General features: G+C 39.6%; 1 protein-coding gene across 1 annotated transcript in view; it reads left to right on the top strand.

Annotated features, from left to right (window-relative positions):
• LOC124718774 overlaps positions 1-14,215 on the top strand; it is an 82,761-nt gene extending 68,546 nt beyond the window's left edge. The window contains exon 7 of the mRNA XM_047244386.1: positions 13,110-14,215. Coding sequence (XP_047100342.1) covers positions 13,110-13,269 — 160 coding nt within the window. The 3' untranslated portion in view covers positions 13,270-14,215. The remainder of the gene's footprint in view (positions 1-13,109) is intronic.
• The last annotated feature ends 9,736 nt before the right edge of the window (positions 14,216-23,951 follow it).

The following is a 23,951-nucleotide window of genomic DNA, read 5'->3' as shown; positions in this document are numbered from 1 at the left end:
GGTCCCGTTGGATGAGGGAAGGGCGGGGAAGGGACTTGGCTGCGCCCCTTCAAAGGAACCATCTCAGCATTTGCCTTAAGGAATTTAGGGAAATCACAAAAAACCTAAATCAGGATGGTCGGATGCTGGTTTGAACTACATCGTCCAGAATGCGAGTCCAGTGTCCTAACCATTGCACCACATCACTCGGTATCAGGATCTGGTGAATATTTGTGCAGCTTCTTTCAGACAGTACTTCATCATAGATAATTGCACCACCTGCAAAGTGTCTGACATTACCATTAATGTTGTGTGCAAGATCATTAATATACAACATGAATAGCAAGGGTCCCAACACACTTTGCTGCAGTGCAGCTGAAGTTACCTCTACATCTCACAGTGATTCTCTGTGTAAGATAACATGCTGCATTCTTCCTACCAAGAAGTCATCAATCCAGTCACAAACTTCACTTGACACTCCAGATGATCATACTTCTGATAAAAAATGTAGGTTTGGTATTGAGTCCAATGCTTTTTGGAAATCGAGAAATGCTGCATCCATCCGATTGCCTCGAACCGTTGCTTTCAGGATATCGAATGAGAAAAGTCAGAGTTGGTTCTCACATGATCGTTGTTTTTGCAAATTCTGTTCCTAAGTGCAGAATATGTTTTAAGATTCTAAAACAAATCGATGTCAAGAATATTGTGCAGTAGGTTTATTGATCAATTCTACTACCCTTCTTGAAGATAGGCATGACCTGTGCTTTCTTCTGGGTACTGGGCACAGATTTTTGGTCGAGGGCTTTATGACAGATTATAGTTAACAGAGGGGCTAACTTGGCTGTGAATTGGGTATAGAATGTAACAGGGTTTCCATTGGGCCATGGGGCTTTGTTCAGTTTTAATGCTTTCAGTTGTTTCTCAACACCACTGACACTAATATCTATTTCACTCTTCTTTTCAGTGGTACAAGATTTTTTTAAGAAACTGAAAAAAGGGTTAAACATTTCTAGTTTTGCTTTGCTATTCTCAGCTCCAGTTCCTATCTGATTCACTAGTGACAGGACTAACTTTCATGCCGCTAACAGCCTTTACACATGAACAGAATTTCTTTGGGTTTTGTGAAAGATGATTTGACAAGATTCTGCTACAATAGTAACTGAAGACTTCACACATTGCCCTCTTGACAGCCCAACATGTTCCATTCAGCATATGTCTATCTACAGTCCTACACTTTGTTTTACACATATTATACAGTAATCTCTGTTTCTTTAGAAGTTTCCTTATATTGACTGTATAACATGGAGGTTCTCTCTCATTATGAACTGTTCTACTGGGTGAATATCTAGCCAGTGCAGGGTCAACTGTTCTTTTAAAGTTGAGCCAGAGTTCCCCTAGATGCTCCTGCCCTCTGCTGAAAGTTTCCAGTTCCTCATTGAGAGATGACACTGCTGGTTTTTTTATCTAGTTTACTGGACATATATGCCTTTCTGCTTGTTTTAGTTGTCATTTTTACTGTGGTAGTCATTGTTGCCACAATCATGTTGTGATCACTGTTATCAGTCTGGATGTGGACATCCTCAAAGAGGTCAAGTCTATTTGTTGTCATTGGATTCAATATTTTTCCATAATGAGTGGGGCTCCTAATTATCTTGTCAAGGTAGTTTTCAGAGAAGGCACTTAGTAATGTTTTACAGAATGTCTCATAATACCTACCACTAACAAAACTGTAATTATCCCAATTGATTGTTGGATGGTTAAAGTTTCTGCCAATCTTTACAGTATAATTATGGAGCTAGTGTACAACTGAACTGAGGTTTTCCCTAAAGTTTGAAGTTACTTCAGGAGGAGAGCCCAGTGGTCGATAGAAAGACCCTATTATAATTTTTTGCCTACCGTTGATACTGAGTCTTGCCAAAACAGTCCCACATGCAGCTACAACTCTTATTTTAGTGGATTCGAGTTTCTCATCTAGTGGTACAAATACACCATCTCCATTTCCTGTTTTCCAATCCTTTTATAGTATACACTTAAATTTTCCTTAAATATGTCATGGTAGAATGAATGAAGTTAGCTGTAAACACATGGTACATATGAAAATATTTAACTTTGTTAATTTACACTGGCATTAATAAAAACTTTTACTGTATAGACCCATTCTTCTGAAGTAACATTTTCACTTTTGCCCTGAATCCTTTTCAATTCAACTAAGCTTTTTGGTAGCTTCTCGAATAGAGGAGCTCCCTTGTGCTTTAGACTCCTGTATCCTTTACATAGCCACTGAGAAATTATACACATTTGATGACGACACAAACATAATTATTAATCCAGTGAAAGAAACTCCAACAGAAAATGATAAAAATAATGTCTTTCAAAAAATTATTGATTGGTTTTCTGTGAATGGGCTTGCTCTGAACTTTGAAAAAACACAGTTCATCCAATTTTCTACTGGAAGGAGTACAGCTCCTTCAATAAATATAACACATCAACAGAAGTCAGTAGCCAGGGTAGAGCATACTAAGTTTTTGGATGTACATATAGGTGAGAATCTTAATTGGAAAATTCATGTTTTGGACAACCTAAAGTGACCAGGTTCAGCACTTTTTGCAAGCTAACATACTTCGCATAGTTTCACCCTCTGATGTCATACAGAATAATATTTTGGGGTAACTCAACACTTAGGCAAAACATATTCACTGCTCAAAAGAAAGTGGTTAGAATAATGTGTGAGGCAGATATTCACACATCTTGTAGGCATCTCTTTAAAAGATTAGGAATTCTTACAACAGCCTCAGCCTCACAGTACATTTACTCAGTAATGAAATTTGTTCTCAACAAGATGGACCAGTTCAAAAACAGCAGTGACATTCATGATTATAATACCAGAAGAAAGAAAGACTTACACTGTCCTCTACTTAAGCTATCTTTGGCACACAAAGGATTAAAATATGCTGCTGTAAAAATGTTTGATAAATTACCAGATGAAATAAAATTTAAGACAGCAGTAACAGTTTTAAAAATAAATTGAAATCATATCTCCTTTACAACTGCTTCTATAACATAGATGAATTATTGTATAGGGATAAATAAATCTATAGGTATTATATATGTAATTTGTGGGGGGGAAAAAAAAAAACATTCTCGAGTGCATATCTTATGCACTCGACTCATTCCACATCTTAACGGTTACTGTGAGATTTATCAGTGGAACATGTACCTAACTAACTCATTGGAAAGACGAGTCTGATGATGGTGGACATCTTTCACTTTCTGTAAAAATATATCCATTTTCAGAAATAAGGCATACTGTTTCACAAACATACACTGCCTGGAAAAAAAAATTACAACAAACTCAGCAGTACGAATCCACTCATCAGTCTGACATTGGACCCCCTCTGGCCCGGGGGGCAAGCACCAATTGTTTCGGCAAGGGCGCCATTGGGATTGTGAGGACAAGGTTAGAATAATTACTGCACACACAGAGACATTCACACAATCATTCTTCTCATGCTCCACACGTGAAAGGAATGGGAAGAAATCCTAATAACTGGTACAATGGGACATACTCTCTGTCATGCACCTCACGGTGGTTTGCAGAATATTGATGTATTATCTTCTGTGTTCGTGCACCTGAATTAAATGAAGTGTTAATTCAGCAAAAGTGCGCAGTAAGAATGCTGTGTAAAGTAGGTAACTGAACATCTTGCAGAAGCCTTTTTAAGGTTCCTAGAATTGTTACATTCACTTCCCAATATATTTACTCCCTAATGGTGGTTGTCGATCATAATAAAAATAATTTCAACTGAACTGCAATGTACGTAGTCACAATACGAGACACAGAAGCACTGTAAAGCCATGTGTCAGGGAGTAACGAGCTGTAAACGAGCCTCTGTTGGTTCAGAAGCGGGTAAGTAATTGATGAAAATGAATGCAACCAACTGAGTATTGAGATATGACTAGAAAAACAGGAGCTACTTCAGATAAGTGGGGGGAAAAACAGTTTTTGTGAAGTTGTGGGTTTTCCTGCTATTTTACTAGGTCACATCTACTGGCATAAGCATGGGTAGTACCAACCGGCACAGTGGGATTTTATTGTCAGTCTGACGTACAAGTTTGTGCCAGATGATTATCTTTCGTTACTGTACAACTTTGTTTGTTCCTAATCCCTAATGGTTCTCCATGACCGATTCTACAGAACATTAAAACATTCTATTACAAATGTAAATTTATGAGGATCAGGAGATCTTTCTGTCGTTTGGTTTTAACTTATTGTCAGAAAGTATTGCAGAATATTAGCTCTGTATGTAGTCAAGTGCTGCTTGTCTTAGATTCAAACTCCTAAATAGTTTTAGCTATTATTTTGAACTTTGCTTTCCACTCCATAAACAGACAGTCACAAAAAAGGATCTGAAAATAAAATGGGTCACAACAAGGAGACAAATATCTGCGAATAAAAAGAGATTACTTCATGAAATATGTAGATAGCACACCACATCCCAAAAATTTGATTCCTATTTTAAGAATTACAAAATGATTTTAACTAAAGTCATAAAAGAAGCAAAAAGAATGGCAAACAGTTCCTTCATAGCAAATGCACCAAATAAAATGAAAGCCACATGGGACATTGTCAGGCATGAAACAGGAGTAAAACAGAGAGAATACCATAATATCAAACTGAAAGCAATCTCTTCTGTAATATCTGATCCCCAGCAGATAGCAAATAATTGTAACTCATATTTCTGAGGCAGCTGAGATGCTGGTGAAGCAAAACTTCTAATATGCTGCCACTGCAAATCAGATTAAAACAATCTCTAGGAACAACTCTCTTCCTATACCCAACAGATGAATAGGAAATGCTGAAAACAATAGGCGAGCTAAAATCAAAATTTTCCTCTGGTACTGACAACTTACCAGACCATATCATTAAAAAATGTGCACCCTTAGTAGTTAGGCCCATGGTAGACATATGCAATAGTTCACTTTCTCAGGGAATCTTCCCAGAAAGGTTAAAAATAGCAAAAGTGAAGCCATTGTACAAAAAGACCAGTCTTTCTACTATCTGTTTTTTCTAAAATAATAGCAAAAATCTTTTATAAGAGACTCTTAGATTTCATCGAAAAAAAAAATTTTTTTTCTCAGCTACACAGCATGGTTTCCCAAAATGTAAATCCACCAAGACAGCTATTACTGATTTCTTAATTGAAACTTCAAATGGATTAGATTAAAAAGAACACATAGCAGCAATATTCCCAGATCTTTCAAAAGAATTTGACATCATTAACCATGGTCTACTGCTTAGAAAGCTAGTAAATGTTGGTGTCACAGGCCCTGCTTATGAGTGGGTAAAGTCATATCTACAAAACAGACACCAAATAGTTGAAGTCTTGTACAAAGAAGTAAAAAATTTAATTTCCTATCAATCAGAAAACACAGTGTTAAATACGGTGTGCCATATGGTTCCATACTGGGACCAATCTTGTTCTTGCTGTTTGTAAATGACTTGGAACCATCCAGCTTTAACTATAAGCACATTAAATATATCAATGATACAAATATACTTATCAGTGGAAAGACCCCAGAAGAGCTCCAAAATGAAATTAAAAAAAAGAGCACTTCACATGTATCAGAATGGTTCGCAATGAACAACTTAATAATAAACACACATAAAACAAACATTATGCAAACACAGTGCAGAATAAACAGGCTTTAACTGCAACCATAGAACTGTTAGGCAAAAGATTTGACATTGTAAATAGCACCAAATTTCTGGGAGTTTGGATCTAAGATGACCTGAGATGGCAGAAACACACACAACACCTATGTAGTAAATTAAATACCATTTGTTACAGTATAAAAATTCTTGCTGGACACACATCAATGCAAGTCATAAAAAATGTGCAATATGCCCAAGCAGAATCGCTACCAAGATATGGTTTAATATGCTGGGAAAATTCACCACCCAGCAAAAGCTGTTTTATTGCACAAAAAAGAATGGAAGGCACAGCACCTTTATCTTCATACAAAGCCTCATTTAAAAAGGTTCATATTCTTCCATTACCATGCCTATATATCCTAGAAACATTAATGTTTACAAGGAAAATTGTAGATGAAAATAGCAAGGAATAATCAAGATTTACATGTGCAGTTTTGACGTACAACACTAAAACAAAAATGACCCTTGCAAGCAGGAAAAAACTGTATAACAAACTACCTAAAAAAATTAAGGCAATAACTGACATACAAAAATTCAAAACTGCAGTGAGTGATGACCTGCTACAGAATTGCTACTATATTGCTACTATAGTGTTGATGAATTTTTATCTACAATGCAAATATGTGAAAAATTTAAATAGTTTATACAATTAAGGCCAAAATAAGAAATGTGTACATGTAGATTTATCTGTGTATTGTATGTGGTCTATTACATATATGTGTGTATTTGATAATCAAGGCTGAAAGTAAGAAATGTTTGTGTGTAAAATTTGTGTATTTGTGAAATGTTATTCCCATATGTTAGACTTATATTGCTATATACTGGAAACCATACGACAGTTTTCTGTTAAACTTTATTGAAATTATTTGACTCGTCTTGTATCATTATGTACCCCTGTACAATTTATGATTCACAGGACCAATAAATGTACAATACAATACGATTTCCTCTGTTGCTGTAGGGGTGATCACAAGTGATCCTGATTTGTTGCAATGCAGTTTTCTAATTGTATTCATTCCGTGAGTAGGAACAAAAAGGTGACACACTAATTACTGAACTGATGTATATACAGCCTTCAATTCATTTTCACTGCATTAATCAAAGCTGATGAAATATACTGACCTTGACATAGCTGTCACCGTACTGCACCTAGGCTAATTCTGACAACTTCACACAGAGGCTGACTCACGTGGTCACTGCCATGTCATGATACATAACGGAATAACATTTACATTTACTGGAGTACTGAAACAGTTGTAGTGGGTAGATCATACAGTGGCTGCTACAGGGTTGTGGGAGACATTTTGGTGTGTGTCAGGGTGTGCTCGACTCCCACTTGTGGCCATCCTGGGTTCATGTGATGGTGAGCAGGGTGCAGAAAAACAACTGTCGAACAGTTTCAACTGAAGTGTGATACACGCAGTCATAATAAGAGACAAAAAAATAATTTCCATGTAGACTTTGCCTCAGGAAAGAACTACTTACTTTGGTAGTAAGCCAGTAAACAAGCTCCCACCTGATGTAAACCCATAAATTAGGAATCCTGCCAGTTTAAAATAAAATTAAAAACATTTCAAATTACCCAGTCTTTCTACAAATTATCTGACTATCTAGATTTAGGGACTGAAAACTTCCATTAGCTATAAGCAAATAGCAGTGTTTGGTATAAAGATGCGTGACAAGTAGTAATGTAGTACACACAGGATTCAGGGTTTACAGACCCAAAAATATTTTCTTTGAAAACTGCAATTGTAAACAAATAAATATAAGCTGTGAATAGTAGGTAAACAACAGAAGTGTAAAGAAACTGAGAAGGCAGCAGCATACTGCAGAAGATCAGCTTCATTAATAATTTATGCGATTAAATATAGATGACTAAGTGTGACAAGCATTAAGCAGTATAGTGATACATTAGTGTTAATACAGGTGAAGCTTCTATGATGCCTCTGTCTCAAATTAACATAACCTCGATTTGTTTCACACACCTGAAGCACCTCCTTGTCGACGGGATCTGTGGAGTATGACAGATGAATGCATCCACAAGCTTTTTAAAAGTTTTGGGCACAACAAATACTACTTGTGACTGTCAACATACACTCCAAGAAAAAAAAAGAAAAGGAAAGAAAAGGATGCACCATGAAGGAATTATCTGAATGGGATGGAAATAGGTAGCTGTGCTTTACATGATTACAATTTCAGAAAAATTGTATAATTTATTCAAGAGAAAGAGCTACACAAACTGAGCAAGTCAACAATGTGTCGGTCCACCTCTGGCCCTCAAGCAAGTAGTTATTTGAGCTTGGTATCAATCGATAGAGTCGTTAGATATCCTCCTTAGGAATATTGTGCTAAATTGTGTTCAGTCGGTGTGTTAGATCATCAAAATCCTGAGGTGTCGGGAGGTCTTTCCCCTAATACTTAAAATGTTCTCAGTCGGGGAGACATCTGGCAATCTTGCTGAGCAAGGTAGGATTCGGCAACACTAAGATGAGCGGCAGAAACTCTCGTCATGTGTTGCAGGCATTACCCTGCCAAAATATAAGCCCAAGGATGGCTTGCCACAAAGGGCAACAAAACGGGGAGCAGAACATAGTCAACATACTGCAGTGCCGTAAGTGCTCCGTCAATGACAACCGAAGGGGTCCTGCTGAGAAATGAGACGCCACCCCAGACAGTCACTCCCATTCGTCAGGCTGTACGGTGGGCGCCAGTCAGGTCAGTATCTCACCACCATCCAGAGCGTCTCCTGATACGTCTTCAGCTTGGAACCTCTGTGGCTGCAGTAGAACTGCCTTCAGTGATGGGTCCTGCTTTAAACTAAGCCCAGTGACCGGCAAATACATGTCTGGAGATGCTCCACACAGCGGTGGGATACAAACCCGTCTGTCACCCACGATACGGCTCAACAACTGTGGGTGACGGTCCGGTGTGCCATTTCTTTCCATAACGGTACCCATTCGGTTGTCATCCGTAGCACCCTTGTGGCACAGCAGGACGTCGACAATATTCTGACCCTGTTTTGTTGCCCTTCACGGCAAGCCATCCCACACTTTCATTTTTTCAAGTTATTGCTCGCCCACACACGATGGAAGTTTCTACTGCTCCTCTCTGTGCTCACCAAATCCTGCCTTGGCCAGAAAGGTGATGGGATCTCTCTCTCCCAGTTGAGAACATTTGAAGCATTGTAGGCAGGGCCCTCCGACCAGCTCAGGATTTGGACGATCTGACGTGCCGGTCAGATAGATTTTGGCACAGTATCCCTCAAGAGAACATCAAACAACTCTACCGATCAATGTCAAACTGTACAACTGCTCGCGTAAAGGCCAGAGGTTGACCGACGCATTATCGACTTGCTCAATTTGTGAAGTTCTTTCTCTCGAATAAATCGTACAAGTTTTCATAAATTGTAATCACTTGTTTCTCTGTGCACGTAGTCACAGCTATCGATTTCCATCCCATTCGGATAATTCCTTCATAGCGTGTCATTTTCTTTTTAGAGTGTATTTATCAGTTGTGATTCCTATTTCAGTGATACTCATTTTTGCTCATATAAATCGACTACTGTGGGACATATTAGCAGTATTACAAAAGAACTGAACTGGGGGAGATTCTATTTCCTGGCAGCAAAAGTAATAGTTACTGTTGAAACAAGTGGCTCACTGGTCCAGCAGGTAGAGCACTAGACTGACAGTGGAGGTCTCCGGTTCAATCCCGGGCAGGGGCCAGAGGTTCTTTCCCTGACTGCAGCCCGCCGAACCGAGCAGCGGCGATCTTTCCCAGGGTAAAAGCTGGTCGGAGAGATGGGATCGCCACCCTCTCCCTCCTAGTGCTGCAGTAAATGGACAACTGTATTCCCCCCCCCCCCTCCCCCTGAACCATGGACCTTGCCGTTGGTGGGGAGGCTTGCGTGCCTCAGCGATACAGATGGCCGTACCGTAGGTGCAACCACAACGGAGGGGTATCTGTTGAGAGGCCAGACAAACATGTGGTTCCTGAAGAAGGGCAGCAGTCTTTTCAGTAGTTGCAGGGGCAACAGTCTGGATGATTGACTGATCTGGCCTTGTAACATTAACCAAAACGGCCTTGCTGTGCTGGTACTGCGAATGGCTGAAAGCAAGGGGAAACTACAGCCATAATTTTTCCCGTGGACATGCAGCTTTACTGTATGGTTAAATGATGATGGCGTCCTCTTGGGTAAAATATTCCGGAGGTAAAATAGTCCCCCATTCGGATCTCCGGGCGGGGACTACTCAAGAGGACGTCGTTATCAGGAGAAAGAAAACTGGCGTTCTACGGATCGGAGCGTGGAATGCCAGATCCCTTAATCGGGCAGGTAGGTTAGAAAATTTAAAAAGGGAAATGGATAGGTTAAAGTTAGATACAGTGGGAATTAGTGAAGTTCGGTGGCAGGAGGAACAAGACTTTTGGTCAGGTGATTACAGGGTTATAAATACAAAATCAAATAAGGGTAATGCAGGAGTAGGTTTAGTAATGAATAAAAAAATAGGAGTGCGGGTTAGCTACTACAAACAGCATAGTGAACGCATTATTGTGGCCAAGATAGACACGAAGCCCACGCCTATTGCAGTAGTACAAGTTTATATGTCAACTAGCTCTGCAGATGACGAAGAAATTCAAGAAATGTACGATAAAATAAAAGAAATTATTCAGGTAGTGAAGGGTGATGAAAATTTAATAGTCATGGGTGACTGGAATTCATCAGTAGGAAAAGGGAGAGAAGGAAACATAGTAGGTGAATATGGATTGGTGGGAAGAAATGAAAGAGGAAGACGCCTTGTAGAATTTTGCACAGAGCATAACTTAATCATAGCTAACACTTGGTTCAAGAATCATAAAAGAAGGTTGTATACCTGGAAGAATCCTGGAGATACTAAAAGGTATCAGATAGATTATATAATGGTAAGACAGAGATTTAGGAACCAGGTTTTAAATTGTAAGACATTTCCAGGGGCAGATGTGGATTCTGACCACAATCTGTTGGTTATGAACTGCAGATTGAAACTGAAGAAACTGCAAAAAGGTGGGAATTTAAAGGAGATGGGACCTGGATAAACTGAAAGAACCAGAGGTTGTAGAGAGTTTCAGGGAGAGCATAAGGGAACAATTGACAGGAATGGGGGAAGGAAATACAGTAGAAGAAGAATGGGTAGCTCTGAGGGATGAAGTAATGAAGGCAGCAGACGATCAAGTAGGTAAAAAGATGAGGGCTAATAGAAATTCTTGGGTAACAGAAGAAATATTGAATTTAATTGATGAAAGGAGAAAATATAAAAATGCAGTAAATGAAGCAGGCAAAAAGGAATACAAACGTCTCAAAAATGAGATCGACAGGAAGTGCAAAATGGCTAAGCAGGGATGGCTAGAGGACAAATGTAAGGATGTAGAGGCTTGTCTCACTAGGGGTAAGATAGATACTGCCTACAAGAAAATTAAAGAGACCTTTGGAGAGAAGAGAACCACTTGTATGAATATCAAGAGCTCAGATGGCAACCCAGTTCTAAGCAAAGAAGGGAAGGCAGAAAGGTGGAAGGAGTATATAGAGGGTTTATACAAGGGCGATGTATTTGAGGACAATATTATGGAAATGGAAGAGGATGTAGATGAAGACGAAATGGGAGATAAGATACTGCGTGAAGAGTTTGACAGAGCACTGAAAGACCTAAGCTGAAACAAGGCCCGGGAGTAGACAACATTCCATTAGAACTACTGATGGCCTTTGGAGAGCCAGTCCTGACAAAACTCTACCATCTGGTGAGCAAGATGTACGAGACAGCGAAATACCCTCAGACTTCAAGAAGAATATAATAATTCCAATCCCAAAGAAAGCAGGTGTTGACAGATGTGAAAATTACCGAACTATCAGTTTAATAAGTCACAGCTGCAAAATACTAACGCGAATTCTTTACAGACGAATGGAAAAACTGGTAGAAGCGGACCTCAGGGAAGATCAGTTTGGATTCCGTAGAAATATTGGAACACGTGAGGCAATACTAACCTTACGACTTATCTTAGAAGAAAGATTAAGAAAAGGCAAGCCTACGTTTCTAGCATTTGTAGACTTAGAGAAAGCTTTTGACAATGTTAACTGGAATACTCTCTTTCAAATTCTGAAGGTGGCAGGGGTAAAATACAGGGAGCGAAAGGCTACTTACAATTTGTACAGAAACCAGATGGCAGTTATAAGAGTCAAAGGGCATGAAAGGGAAGCAGTGGTTGGGAAAGGAGTGAGACAGGGTTGTAGCCTCTCCCCGATGTTATTCAATCTGTATATTGAGCAAGCAGTAAAGGAAACAAAAGAAAAATTCGGAGTAAGTATTAAAATTCATGGAGAAGAAGTAAAAACTTTGAGGTTCGCCGATGACATTGTAATTCCGTCAGAGACAGCAAAGGACTTGGAAGAGCAGTTGAACGGAATGGACAGTGTCTTGAAAGGAGGATATAAGATGAACATCAACAAAAGCAAAACGAGGATAATGGAATGTAGTCAAATTAAATCGGTTGATCCTGAGGGAATTAGATTAGGAAATGAGACACAAAAAGTAGTAAAGGAGTTTTGCTATTTAGGGAGTAAAATAACTGATGATGGTCGAAGTAGAGAAGATATAAAATTAAGACTGGCAATGGCAAGGAAATCGTTTCTGAAGAAGAGAAATTTGTTAACATCGAGTATAGATTTAAATGTCAGGAAGTCGTTTCTGAAAGTATTTGTATGGAGTGTAGCCATGTATGGAAGTGAAACATGGACGATAAATAGTTTGGACAAGAAGAGAATAGAAGCTTTTGAAATGTGGTGCTACAGAAGAATGCTGAAAATAAGGTGGGTAGATCATGTAACTAATGAGGAGGTATTGAATAGGATTGGGGAGAAGAGAAGTTTGTGGCACAACTTGACTAGAAGAAGGGATCGGTTGGTAGGACATGTTCTGAGGCATCAGGGGATCACAAATTTAGTATTGGAGGGCAGCGTGGAGGGTAAAAATCATAGAGGGAGACCAAAAGATGAATACACTAAGCAGATTCAGAAGGATGTAGGTTGCAGTAAGTACTGGGAGATGAAGAAGCTTGCACAGGACAGAGTAGCATGGAGAGCTGCATCAAACCAGTCTCAGGACTGAAGACCACAACAACAATTCCCACTTGCAGTCAGGCCAGAAGCCCGATCATGACTGGGGCCCCACAGATTTAGCTACGAAGCTTTCCATCTGAAATCTGCCACTTTTTTGCTTCTTTTTTGCAGATGGATTACAAATGCAGCTGTTGGAATGTATGCCCAAAATTGATATAAAACCATTCAGTTTGCAATCTTAAATAACTAAAATGTTTGCAGGTATAAATGGTATATATTGAGTTTAAAGTAACTCGAGTATCCTGAAAACGAGTAAAATTCTGTCCACAGTGCCCAGACAGATGCCACCACCACCGAGCAGCCGGTCCTGACTGTCGTCGCACCTGCCGCCGACGGTGCCGTATCACCGTCACCGACAACCCCGCCGAAAGGACCGCGCAAGTCCGTGTCCATCGTCCTGCCCGAGGACGACGACTCGGGTCGCGGCTGAGGAAAGCTGCGGTGTGGGGGCCGGGTGCCCGTACCTCGTGAAGTGTAAAGGTGTGCTTGTGGCGTAACAGGGTGTCACAGATCTATTTACCCTTTAAGGACTGACCGGTGCTGCAGAGAACGGGTGTCGAGTTTCAGTGTGTGGACTTTGAAGGCTCTCTCACTTGATGTAGAGTGGATAGAGGGAGAGGAAGAGGCAAATGAGTGTAACTTATGTACACTTTGAGTTCCACAGTACGTACTGAGATAACGGACAACTGTCAGCTCCACAAACAAATGTTAATGACTAATAGGAGCCGATCTGTTGCCGATGTAATTTACGTATGAGGTGGTACACTTGTTGGTGGACTGTGTGTGTCTCTAAACTGCTTTGCTGGTAGATCTCCAAACAACAGAAACTGACTATCTAGTGGTTTTATTGTCTGATAGTGTCTTTGTTACTGGACCAGAAGAAGGGTGCTCCTACCAGCTGGAAGTATTGGATAACAATAAAAATGTAACAGCAAATTTTTGATTGACAGGCTCCTCCGTGTCGCGTTTAATTCAATCCGCATGCAACATTTGTACGCTACGGGCACATTCGAGGTGCCGTCAGTTGTAATTGCCCACGTCACTTACTAGTGCTTCGCCACACTGACACAAAATTATTTGCAGAGCACCGGAGAGGCCCTCAGTGAGCAGTTGATACTTGTCGTGTAGAGGGTATATGTTCTCGCAGGTTTGTGTGTGGCAGTGTAGCACGTCTAATGTCTACGTGGAAACAGTGCCAGTCTGAAACTTTACCATTTTGTAAGAAACAAAAGGGCCTCCAAACAACTATGTTCAATAATCTCTCTGCTTTGTCATCTCCTCACCAGATTTCGCAGTGGAGGAGAGAAAGTGATAAATATTCAAACTGCTCGATAAGGCAGGCCTCCAAAAAAAAAAAAAAAAAAAAAAAAAAAGAAGTTATTCTACAGAGCTACAGAGGACTCTTCCTCTTAACTTTTTAAATTCTCAATGAGATGGCAAATAAATCACTGTCATCAAGAACTCTAGCATTACAGACGTGACTGTCACACCATCCTCGGTTCCAAAAGGCTTTGCAGTAGTACACTTTATCGTGGGCACCTTGTTTTTTTCTGTATTTCTGATAAAACTGGGGTATGTAATACAGCGATTAGGGAATTAAGGGCAGCACAGTGAGAAACTGAGTTACAACTGATTTGGTTGGAGAGAGAACAGAAGTGAGGTGGGAATGGACATACAAACTTTTTTGTGATACGGAAGCTGAGAAGTAACAATACAAGAAGATATACTTTATTTTTAAAGCTCAGAAGTGATGTATTTATGAACATTACTCCACTGATTGGCAACTGTAATTGTACCATTCTTTGCGAGATCAAACCCTTCAGTTGTACATTCCTAATTTCATTCCACGAGATGAGGAGATATTCTTCCATCTATTTTTCTACATCTATACTCTACGAGCAACTTTAGGGTGCGTGGTGGAGGGCACTTCTGGTACTGTATTTATCATCCTTTCCCATTCTGTTCACAAATTGTTTGCAAGATGAACATTGTCAGTAAATCTTTACACAAACTAATATCTGTGGGCCCTAATCACCACATTCACATGAAATTATCACTTCCATAGGCCTACTACCTGAAGTCGCTTCCAGATCTGGTAAATGGTGTTTGCGGCCTAAACGAGTGCCCCCTCGGCTTAGAGAACCACCTGAACTACAGTGGAGCTGGGAGGTCGCAGGTGCTACAAAGATGTCTCAATTTTTATCATCTTTGACTAACAAGTGCGGACTCAGAACTGCTTCTCCACTGCTCTGCAAATTGCTATTGGTGAAGTTTATGTACCACTCACTACCTAAGGATTTCAAAGCTGCCAGCCCTATTCGGTGATGTATGTCATTCCCCACTTTGAAAATGAAGATGTTATCTACGGATGAGCATTTTCACCAATTGAAACCTCTGTGTTGCCATCAGTCATACCTGCTGCAGATTATTCTGGCACCATCGAAGTGACTCCACTAGTGGTGTCACTAGTGTGTCAGTGTGAGGAATGCTTGATGTAAGAGTGGTGGAAACCTTCCTGAAATTGCAAATACTACAAAAACGGAGTTCCCTTTGGGGCAGCTGCATTTAGTTTCAACAGTGGGCAACCTGATGTCCGTCCGTGGTGTGCCAAGTTTTGAAATAAGAATTCCTGACCTCGTGCCATACTGAAACTGAATACGTATGCCGGGGGCGTAGTTTCCCCGGGACCAGTGTCGATATTAGTCTCAAAATTTTCTTCGTGTGTATAACTACTAAAATAAATATGTGGTGCTCAGTATTAAAAATATGAGTTTGTGACCTCACTGTCAATCCGTACGGTCTACATCTGGGAGGCCTAATGTGTAGCTGGTCGGAAAATATTACTGTCCTTGCGACTCTAATGCCTAATACCCTTAACTGATTAGTGTATTGTGTAGTGCAGGTAATTTACACCTGCACAGTTGATTGTATACTTCAATATTCTTTACAATATGAAGTTTTAGATTAAGGAATATCATAAATAACAATATAAAAGACAGAAGTGCAGCACTTGATTGTATTTGAAATTAAGCATCTGACATACAAATTGCAATTAAATGATTGGATACATCTAAAATTATATTTTGCCAAGTTTTATGCATTGTCATTTCAATTATCAGAAAGTAAACAATCTTCTGTCTTGTATAGTGTTAGTCTTCATTTTTAACTATTTCTTTTTTTTTTTGAATGTGGCAATCCTAGTACTTTAGAACAAAATTATGTCTACAAAATTCTCAACAAAAACAAATATTTCAAGAGTGTACATGTTTCAACCTGACAGGAGCTCATTAGTATGTAATGTATGAGCTACTGTCATACAAAATAGGTTTGGTGTGTTGTCGACAGTATACAGAGTCTGATACATGATTTCATTTGGATGTTAATGAATTCTGCATCACTTTGTAGTAGAGCAGTTTCATACTTAGAAGTGTAAGGCACACAGAGAGTGTTTTACTCCCCCACCTATGCTCTTGGTACTGCTGCATGCTTCTCCTGGTACAAGTACAGGACTCCCTAGAGTCCTACTCATGTACCTGTCCCGACCACAGGTGACTGATTTTTGATGGCACTCATTAATGTACGAGGGGCGTTCAGAAAGTAAGCTCCGATCGGTCGCGAAATGGAAACAACTGTGAAAATCCAATAAAGCTTTGCACAGATGTGTTGGGTAGTGTCTCTAGTGTAACCCCAGTTAGCATCACGTCGCTCTTCTCATTTCTGAGCTCGCAGTGAGTGCGTAAAGATGTCTAGAAAATAGTGTCTGCCGCCAAGTATGAGGGCCTGGTGAGAAATTTCGCCTGAAGCTATGCAGCTAACATTACCTAACTGTCGTGCTGTTTCGTCTTCACGACAATTCTCAGCCGCATTCTGCAGGGGCAATGAAGATGCTCCTGCATCGTTTTCAAATGGAAATGTTAGATTACCCACAATACAGTCCGCAATTGTCTCCCCCTGAGTTTCATCTCTGGTCACATGAACCGCTGTCTTTGAAGACAACATTTTGACACAAACAACGAGGTGTAGGCCAGCGTGGAGAATTGGCGGAAAGCACTGGCGGCTGCCTTCTATGATGAGGCTATTGAAAAGTTGGTACAACGCTATGGCAAAAGTCTAAGTCAGAACGGCGACTACGTAGAGAAGTAGCTGAAAGGTGTAGCTAATTGTTACAAGTAAAACATTTCTGATGTTCACTGTGGTTTCAATTTGGCAATCAATCTGAGCTTACTTTCTGAACAGGCTTCGTATTACAGTATTACACTAAAATAAACTATTCTTATTTTTTGTCTCATAAATATCTAGTTAACAGTAACAACTTGCTAGAAATTGATTTTTTTTCTTCTCTTTGGTTAAGGTAAATCCAGAGGAAGAATGATTATCAGAGTAACACATTTACTGTGAGTTTAATTTCTGATCAGTTAGCAATGTTGGTAATTAAAATTAGAAAGATCTTGCAAATGCATCAAGAGGAACCCAATTCTTTTGGTCTGGAGGGCAGTTTAGCAGCTACGAATTAAATACTGTCCCTCGTAATGTTGTGAAGTGTTCAAAAGAGTAGATAACTTCAAAATGTTGCCCCTTATTTAGTAGTCACTTTGAACAAAGAACTTGAGGAGTATTTATGGAAAACTTGTTTCGTTGTAATAAGATTTCTAGTGATTACTTTTTTTGGCCAGCAATTGATTGTGATACACAGAGCTGCAACCCAGTGCATGCAACTTTGCACTCACAACATACTTGAACTGTTAGCATTCACATTAAAAAAGGGAAGAAAGTGTGACTGGTCTCACACACAGTAGAATTCATCAAAAGGAAACAACTCAACCTGTATTTAGAGAACCTCCAGGTTATTATTTTCAACAGGATAAGTGTCACAATAAAAAATTACTTGCAACTCCATGCTTTTGAAAGATAACAGATCAAATGAGTACATAAGCAGTAGTGGTGAAGACTTTAAATTGTTGCTGCACAGTTGCAAAACAGGGAATATGTGGAGACCTTGTGGAATTCCTGAATATTATCATCTCCAACACAGCAGGTGGAATCTTGTGTGTACATTGTATCAGCAAAGACAATGAAAACACAATCTAAATACACTGCCATAGCAGATTTAACTCTTTTGAACCTTCTCTCTTTATTTCTGTAATTTCATTATACATTGCAATGATCCACGTGCAATCTTTGTTAAATGTGTATTTCCAAAGAGAAAATTTTGAAAATATGTTATCCTCTCAACACGATAATTTTAATAAATTTAATGGGAATGGCAGATGTCATCCTAAGGAATATTTCGATGGTATTCTTTTTATAAACTGAAACCCCTTTTTCTCAATGCAGTTCACAATTTATAAAATGAATATTTATATATTTGTTGCAGACAATGTCCACATTGACAAACTTGTTATTCCTCCAGTATTCCCGAGTTTGTAAGAAAAGTCTGTTGAAGTAGTTTCATCAGTTTTTTGGTTCACAATCACATGATCACCATTTCCACAATCATATCACCATTTCTCTTTCCACTATTTTGGTCTAAAAACCACAAGAACCTCTCTGTTAACATTCAAGAGATGTGTGTGCCTGAGTGTACGCCATCATAAACAACTGTAGTTGCAGAATGTCCAGTAAATGAGCGGAGGAGGGAGAGGTGCCTACGCCTCACTGGATGTGTGGAGGCACGGTTCATGCTGTGGAAAAGGGATGGCGAAACTCTGCCACTACAATTTCCTGCCACACGTGTAATGTGCTGTTCCAGACACCAGAATATGACACTGTTCTGTCTGTCAGTGAAATGCATCCCTCTTCTTGTTATTAATACTTTTCATCACTTCTGCCTTATCTCTGTTTTTAAATCATATATGCTCTTTGTTATAACGGATTTGCGAATTTCTTCCTCACACACGTGTCTAATAACACTTGTGGTAAACGGTGAGCCCACCTCGCACCGTTGTCAATACATAGCTACCTTTCTCTGTATGTGCCCATTTACTAAGTTTCCACTAGTTTTTTTGTAGATAATATGTCTGCCTCTATTCTTCACCTTACTCGTCCCAGGGTATCGACCATCTTATCCCACCTCATATTGTGAACCACTTTCTGTGAGCCAAAAAATTCTACGAAGATGTCACTGTTTTCCATTCTACATCTTTTGTTGCTAAGTGCATAATCAGAACTGCTTCTCTATTAACTTTTCCTTTCCTCACAGAAATTAGTCTTCATTCTTTTCACTCATCTTTTTGTTCTCTAAAAATGATGCCACACAGTTGAGATGCCAAGCAGGAACACCAGTGTCCTCCCCCATACCTAAGTAATATGAAATTGCACCCATTCCCCTCCCCCACACACAACCCGAGAGTACGTTCTCGCAGGACCCACATCAATTAATTTTCCAGTTCCTATATATATCCCACTGATTTGGTAATTCTGTATGTGCATCACGTACTTGTGCTATAATGCGTTACCAAAGTGAACAAGTGCAATACGTAGTCCTAACGTGCCGGCTGTGTGGTGCTGCTCAGTATCACATCACACTTCCTCGACCTCTGCTGTCACATACAGTATTTCTTTCACTGCCTGCATTCTGTGCTGCCCTCTCACCTGTGAGGAGATCTCACGGTGATGTTCCGCACAGCAGTACCACCTAATTTTGGACCGTCACTGCATATTGTATACATTCATTATCTTTTTGTTGCACACATTTGATAGCTCTGAATGGGGGGTAATACCAGTTAAATCCTACTTACCTAGAGCTTCCCTGAAGAGACAACAAATCCAGTAATACAGGATTTATATTTCCATACTTTTTTGTTACCTGTGGTAGAAATACCTTAAGAAAATTAGTTAAACAAACATTGTTTTTTACCTTTTTTCACAAACTTTATCATGGTTTCTGGGCAACCTAGGCTTCAGGTTATAAGACCCCTTTCAGGGCTTATAACCTGAAACCTAGGTTGTGCAGTAACCGTAATAAAATTTGTAAAACAAGGCAAAAAACAGTGTTTAGTTAATTTACAATGTTTCACCTAAAAACCACATTTGATTAAGTTAAAATGGCCTTATGAAAACATTCTCTGGCTCAATAATACACAGTTTTATGCTCGTCATCACCATTTTTTCATAACAGTGATAACCCATATTCCTAAAATATATGCTCACAATCTCAATTTAGTGATATTTTGAATATCTACATTTAGAATTTTGAGTAATTCAGTTATTACTAATATTCAATGCAATCCCTCAATCAACCATTGCTCATTGCAGGAAACCTCTGTCCATTGTAGTATTTAGTCCTAAGCTTGTAACCATTCAGATATGGTTTCAGTCTAATTTTGATATTATATTGATGATGGCTGTAAATGCCTAATTTGACAAGGGTAAATGAGATACAGTTATTTTGGTCATTTTGCAGCAGTAAATGGAGAAAGAATTTTCAGCTGAAATTGTGAATGGACTGACTGTGTATGTTTGTGTATCAGGACCGCTGACAGACATAGGGCACTAAAAAGTTATGTTTTCTGTAGGACTGATACGCTTTAATAGTCACGAGACTAGAGTGTTCAACTGGCCACTTATGTGCATTGTGCACACAATGCCAAAGAGGTGCGGTAGACTGTAAAAATGAAAGACACATTTTGTATCTGTGATTTCTTGAATGTATGTTCTATAATTACTTCTTATTCTCTGCAGCTGTATACACAATTACTCTAGGATACTACCACAACTATGGACTAAATAGCTAACTGTTCTGTGTTTTATTATATGTTTGTTAGTCGGACTGTAGTTAACAACAGAGGGAAATGGCCGATGTGTCGCCAGCAACAAAGTGTCTTGCTTAATATGTGTTGTAATTTTAAAGGCACAAGCCACTGTGTAAGCCTGTCTGTAATACCTGTTGACACATTTTTTTTTTTTAATTTTAAAGAAGAAAATAAATCTTGAGGGTATAGTGACACAGTAGAGAAAAAAAAGGAACCAAAGAGTTATGTAGAATTAGAATTTAAAAACTTACTTGTGCAATTCTAGAGAAGATATTTTACACAGTTCAAAACATTTAGCATGTGTTTTGTCACAATAATTAAAAATCATAGAAATGATAAAAAACATTAATGTAAACTTGATCTTTCACGTAGATCTTATATTGTGATAATTATTATGTAGATCTGGTTGAATGAAATGTATATTTTTGAGTTTTCATTTTTTTATATCAAATTTTGTGATTGCAAATAAAGTGAATTACAAATATATTCGAGAGCTTTGTTCTAAGCCACAATCAAAATGAACCCCTTTTCAGTTGAAAAGTGTGCATGCACATGAGCATGTGCATGTGTACACTACTACTACTACTACTACTACTACTACTACTACTACTACAGGTTCGCCTTGGAGGGAGGAGTGTAGGTGACACCACACACAAAGAATGCAGGAAGTCCAGGCCTCAAAGGAGGCAAAATTCACTTGCAAATGTAAGAAGACTTAATGAGACCTTCAAAATAATATATACATATATTATTAGGATATATATAGATACTCCATCACACCCTATGGCCTCATGCCTGAATTACACACATTCCCTGTCGGTCAGACTTCTTGCCGAGAGCTCACAGCCACGTTTTCACTGCTTGAATTACTCACTCCTCTTCTTCAAAGTGTGTCCCATGTAGAGAATCCTGAAGTGGTCTAAACAGATGGAGGTCACTGGATAGCAGGTCTGGGCTGCAGGATGCACGAGGCAATGACGTCCTACCCAGCCTGGCAGTGTGTTTCCACTTTCGAGACTTGTGTGGGGGCATGCATTATCATGTTGGAGCAATATTTCCTTTATTCTTTCACTTTCATGTCAGAGCAAACTCTTCAGATATGGTTCTCGAGTTTCTTCATAATCTTCACAGACGCCTGTCAATTAGTGGCAGACCCTTTTGACAACGTATCTACAGTGTGTTAACTGTAAGACGGCAGAGTTGTGAGGGGAGTGCGGGGGAGGAGGAAGCAAGCATTGGCTGGCGAGGGGTGAGGAGCCGTTGGGGGGGGGACAAGGCACGCCTACCAGTTGCAGTGCTGGCACTAAAAATTGCGCGTCATGCTTACACAAAAGCAGACGAAAGGCTTGGAAGTAAAACTCGCTTTAAATGTTGTTCGTAAACGAAACTGAAATTGTCATTTACATTAAAATCTATATATATATATATAAAAAAGAATGTACGTATGTTTGTCTACTATGCACTCACAAACCACGAAACGAGATCACCAGTGCACAATGCCTGGACGTCCTAACAATACATTCCTCTTGTTTTCCACGTTACGCCATATGAATCCCATAGACAAAAGTACTTTTCTCAGTGAGACATTACTCCACTTCAAGCCTATTTTGTCGTTCAAAACTGGAAGAAGTGTTCGCAGGCTCGGCACAATCTTCCGCACTGAATAAAATTCCGCTATCGTGTCGCGAATGACACGCTCATTGAAATCATCAATCATTACTTCGATTTCTCCACTTCTTTTCCTAAGTTAAAAGAGAGAGAAAGATTTATAAGAAAATGCCTTCTGCACTGCATGTACTTTTTTGAATTTGGAAATGTGCTCTAATATGAATGTGTTTCGAAATAATACAGTAACCAGTGGTGTTTCCATACAAAGCAATACGGTAGCAAGGAAAAATGAAATATAAGGTAATTCGGACAAAAGAGGGGGCTCCTTCAAAGTGATCGCGAACAAACTATTTGAAATGGAAACTCACCTTTTCTTGCCAGCCGTTTGTGGTGATACACCAGGATGATTCTTGGAAAACTGTTTGAATCTTTGAATGCTACGCATGCTTTGTCCTGTGTATGTAGCAGCTCTCACTGAAGATTTGTAAATTGGGTGAAGCAATTTTTTCTGCTCCCTTTCCCTTTCGCAGCATTCAATCACATGCAATATAATTTTGCGAGCATCGCTATATAATACTGGTTTCCTTCTAACCGTAGGCCTACTGGTAGGGGTTGTTGGCGACTCCCGAGATGGGCCAGCAACTGCCTCTTCACTCATTTTGATAATGAGTAGCACAACTGCACAATAAAAACACGCAGAACAGTACAGCGCAAAACAATAACGAAGCAGACGACAATGGCTACCTTGTACAACACAGTCAGCTACGTAATGTTGGCAGCAGTCGAAACTGCATGCCTACCGAAGCCTCCCGATGTTTACCGACTTCTACCCACTCAGGACTAGTGAGAGGTCTGCCATCTAAAAGTTTACACACTGCACAAGAGTGACACTATCATTATCCCAAAAAGTCGGCCATCCCGACTGTCAGCATAGCAAGCTGCCTCTAATTTCTCACTTTTTAGTGATTGAGGATGGTGCTGCTACAGTGTTTTGTTTCTGACCCAAAATGTTGCAGCTGTATTTTGTCAACTGTAATTATCTATGGCATCACTACATCTTTGCTAGCCTTAATTGGTTCCAACAGTTCAAATCAAATTGCTTTTGAATCTTTTGGTCTGCCGTGAGAATCTATGGAAGCTATTTGAGCTCACAACATCTGACTATTCTAGAGTCCCAATCATTGCAGATGCACTCGAACTCTTCCTGCCGCCCCCCCCCCCCCCCCCCAATTACAATGCTCATCAACAGCTGTGGAGCCAAATGTCAGGTTCTGATGTGCCGGTCAAATGAATAATGGCAGCCATGTGACTCACCGTGTCAGTAGCAGTAGCAGTGGCTGTGGCTGTGGCTGTGGCTGTGACAGGACATTTTGAACACGTTCAGTCGTGAAGCTCAGCTTCTGCACTTCCTCACACCTTAACTCTCTTAATCAATCACACAACAGTAGTCCAACCAACCGCATCATTAGCATACACTGCACAGAATATTTATGGATGTTGATCATGGTTTCATTTTCTGCTATCAAGAAACCAATTACAATACACAACTCTTAATATGAAGGTCTTGCATAGGCACTGTTTAATGGTTCACTATGTCTACATCCAAATCTACACAATTCCTCTGAAATTCACAATTAAATGCTAGCAGAGGATTCACTCAATCACCTTCAAGCCATATCTTTATTTTCCCACTCTCAAACAGTGCACAGTAAAAACGAACACTTAAATCTTTCTATGTGAGCTCCAATTTCTC

Source organism: Schistocerca piceifrons, chromosome 10 (genome assembly GCF_021461385.2).
Source record: "Schistocerca piceifrons isolate TAMUIC-IGC-003096 chromosome 10, iqSchPice1.1, whole genome shotgun sequence".
Taxonomy (NCBI): domain Eukaryota; kingdom Metazoa; phylum Arthropoda; class Insecta; order Orthoptera; family Acrididae; genus Schistocerca; species Schistocerca piceifrons.
Note: the sequence above shows the minus strand (reverse complement) of the source record. Positions and strands in the feature narration are given on the sequence as shown.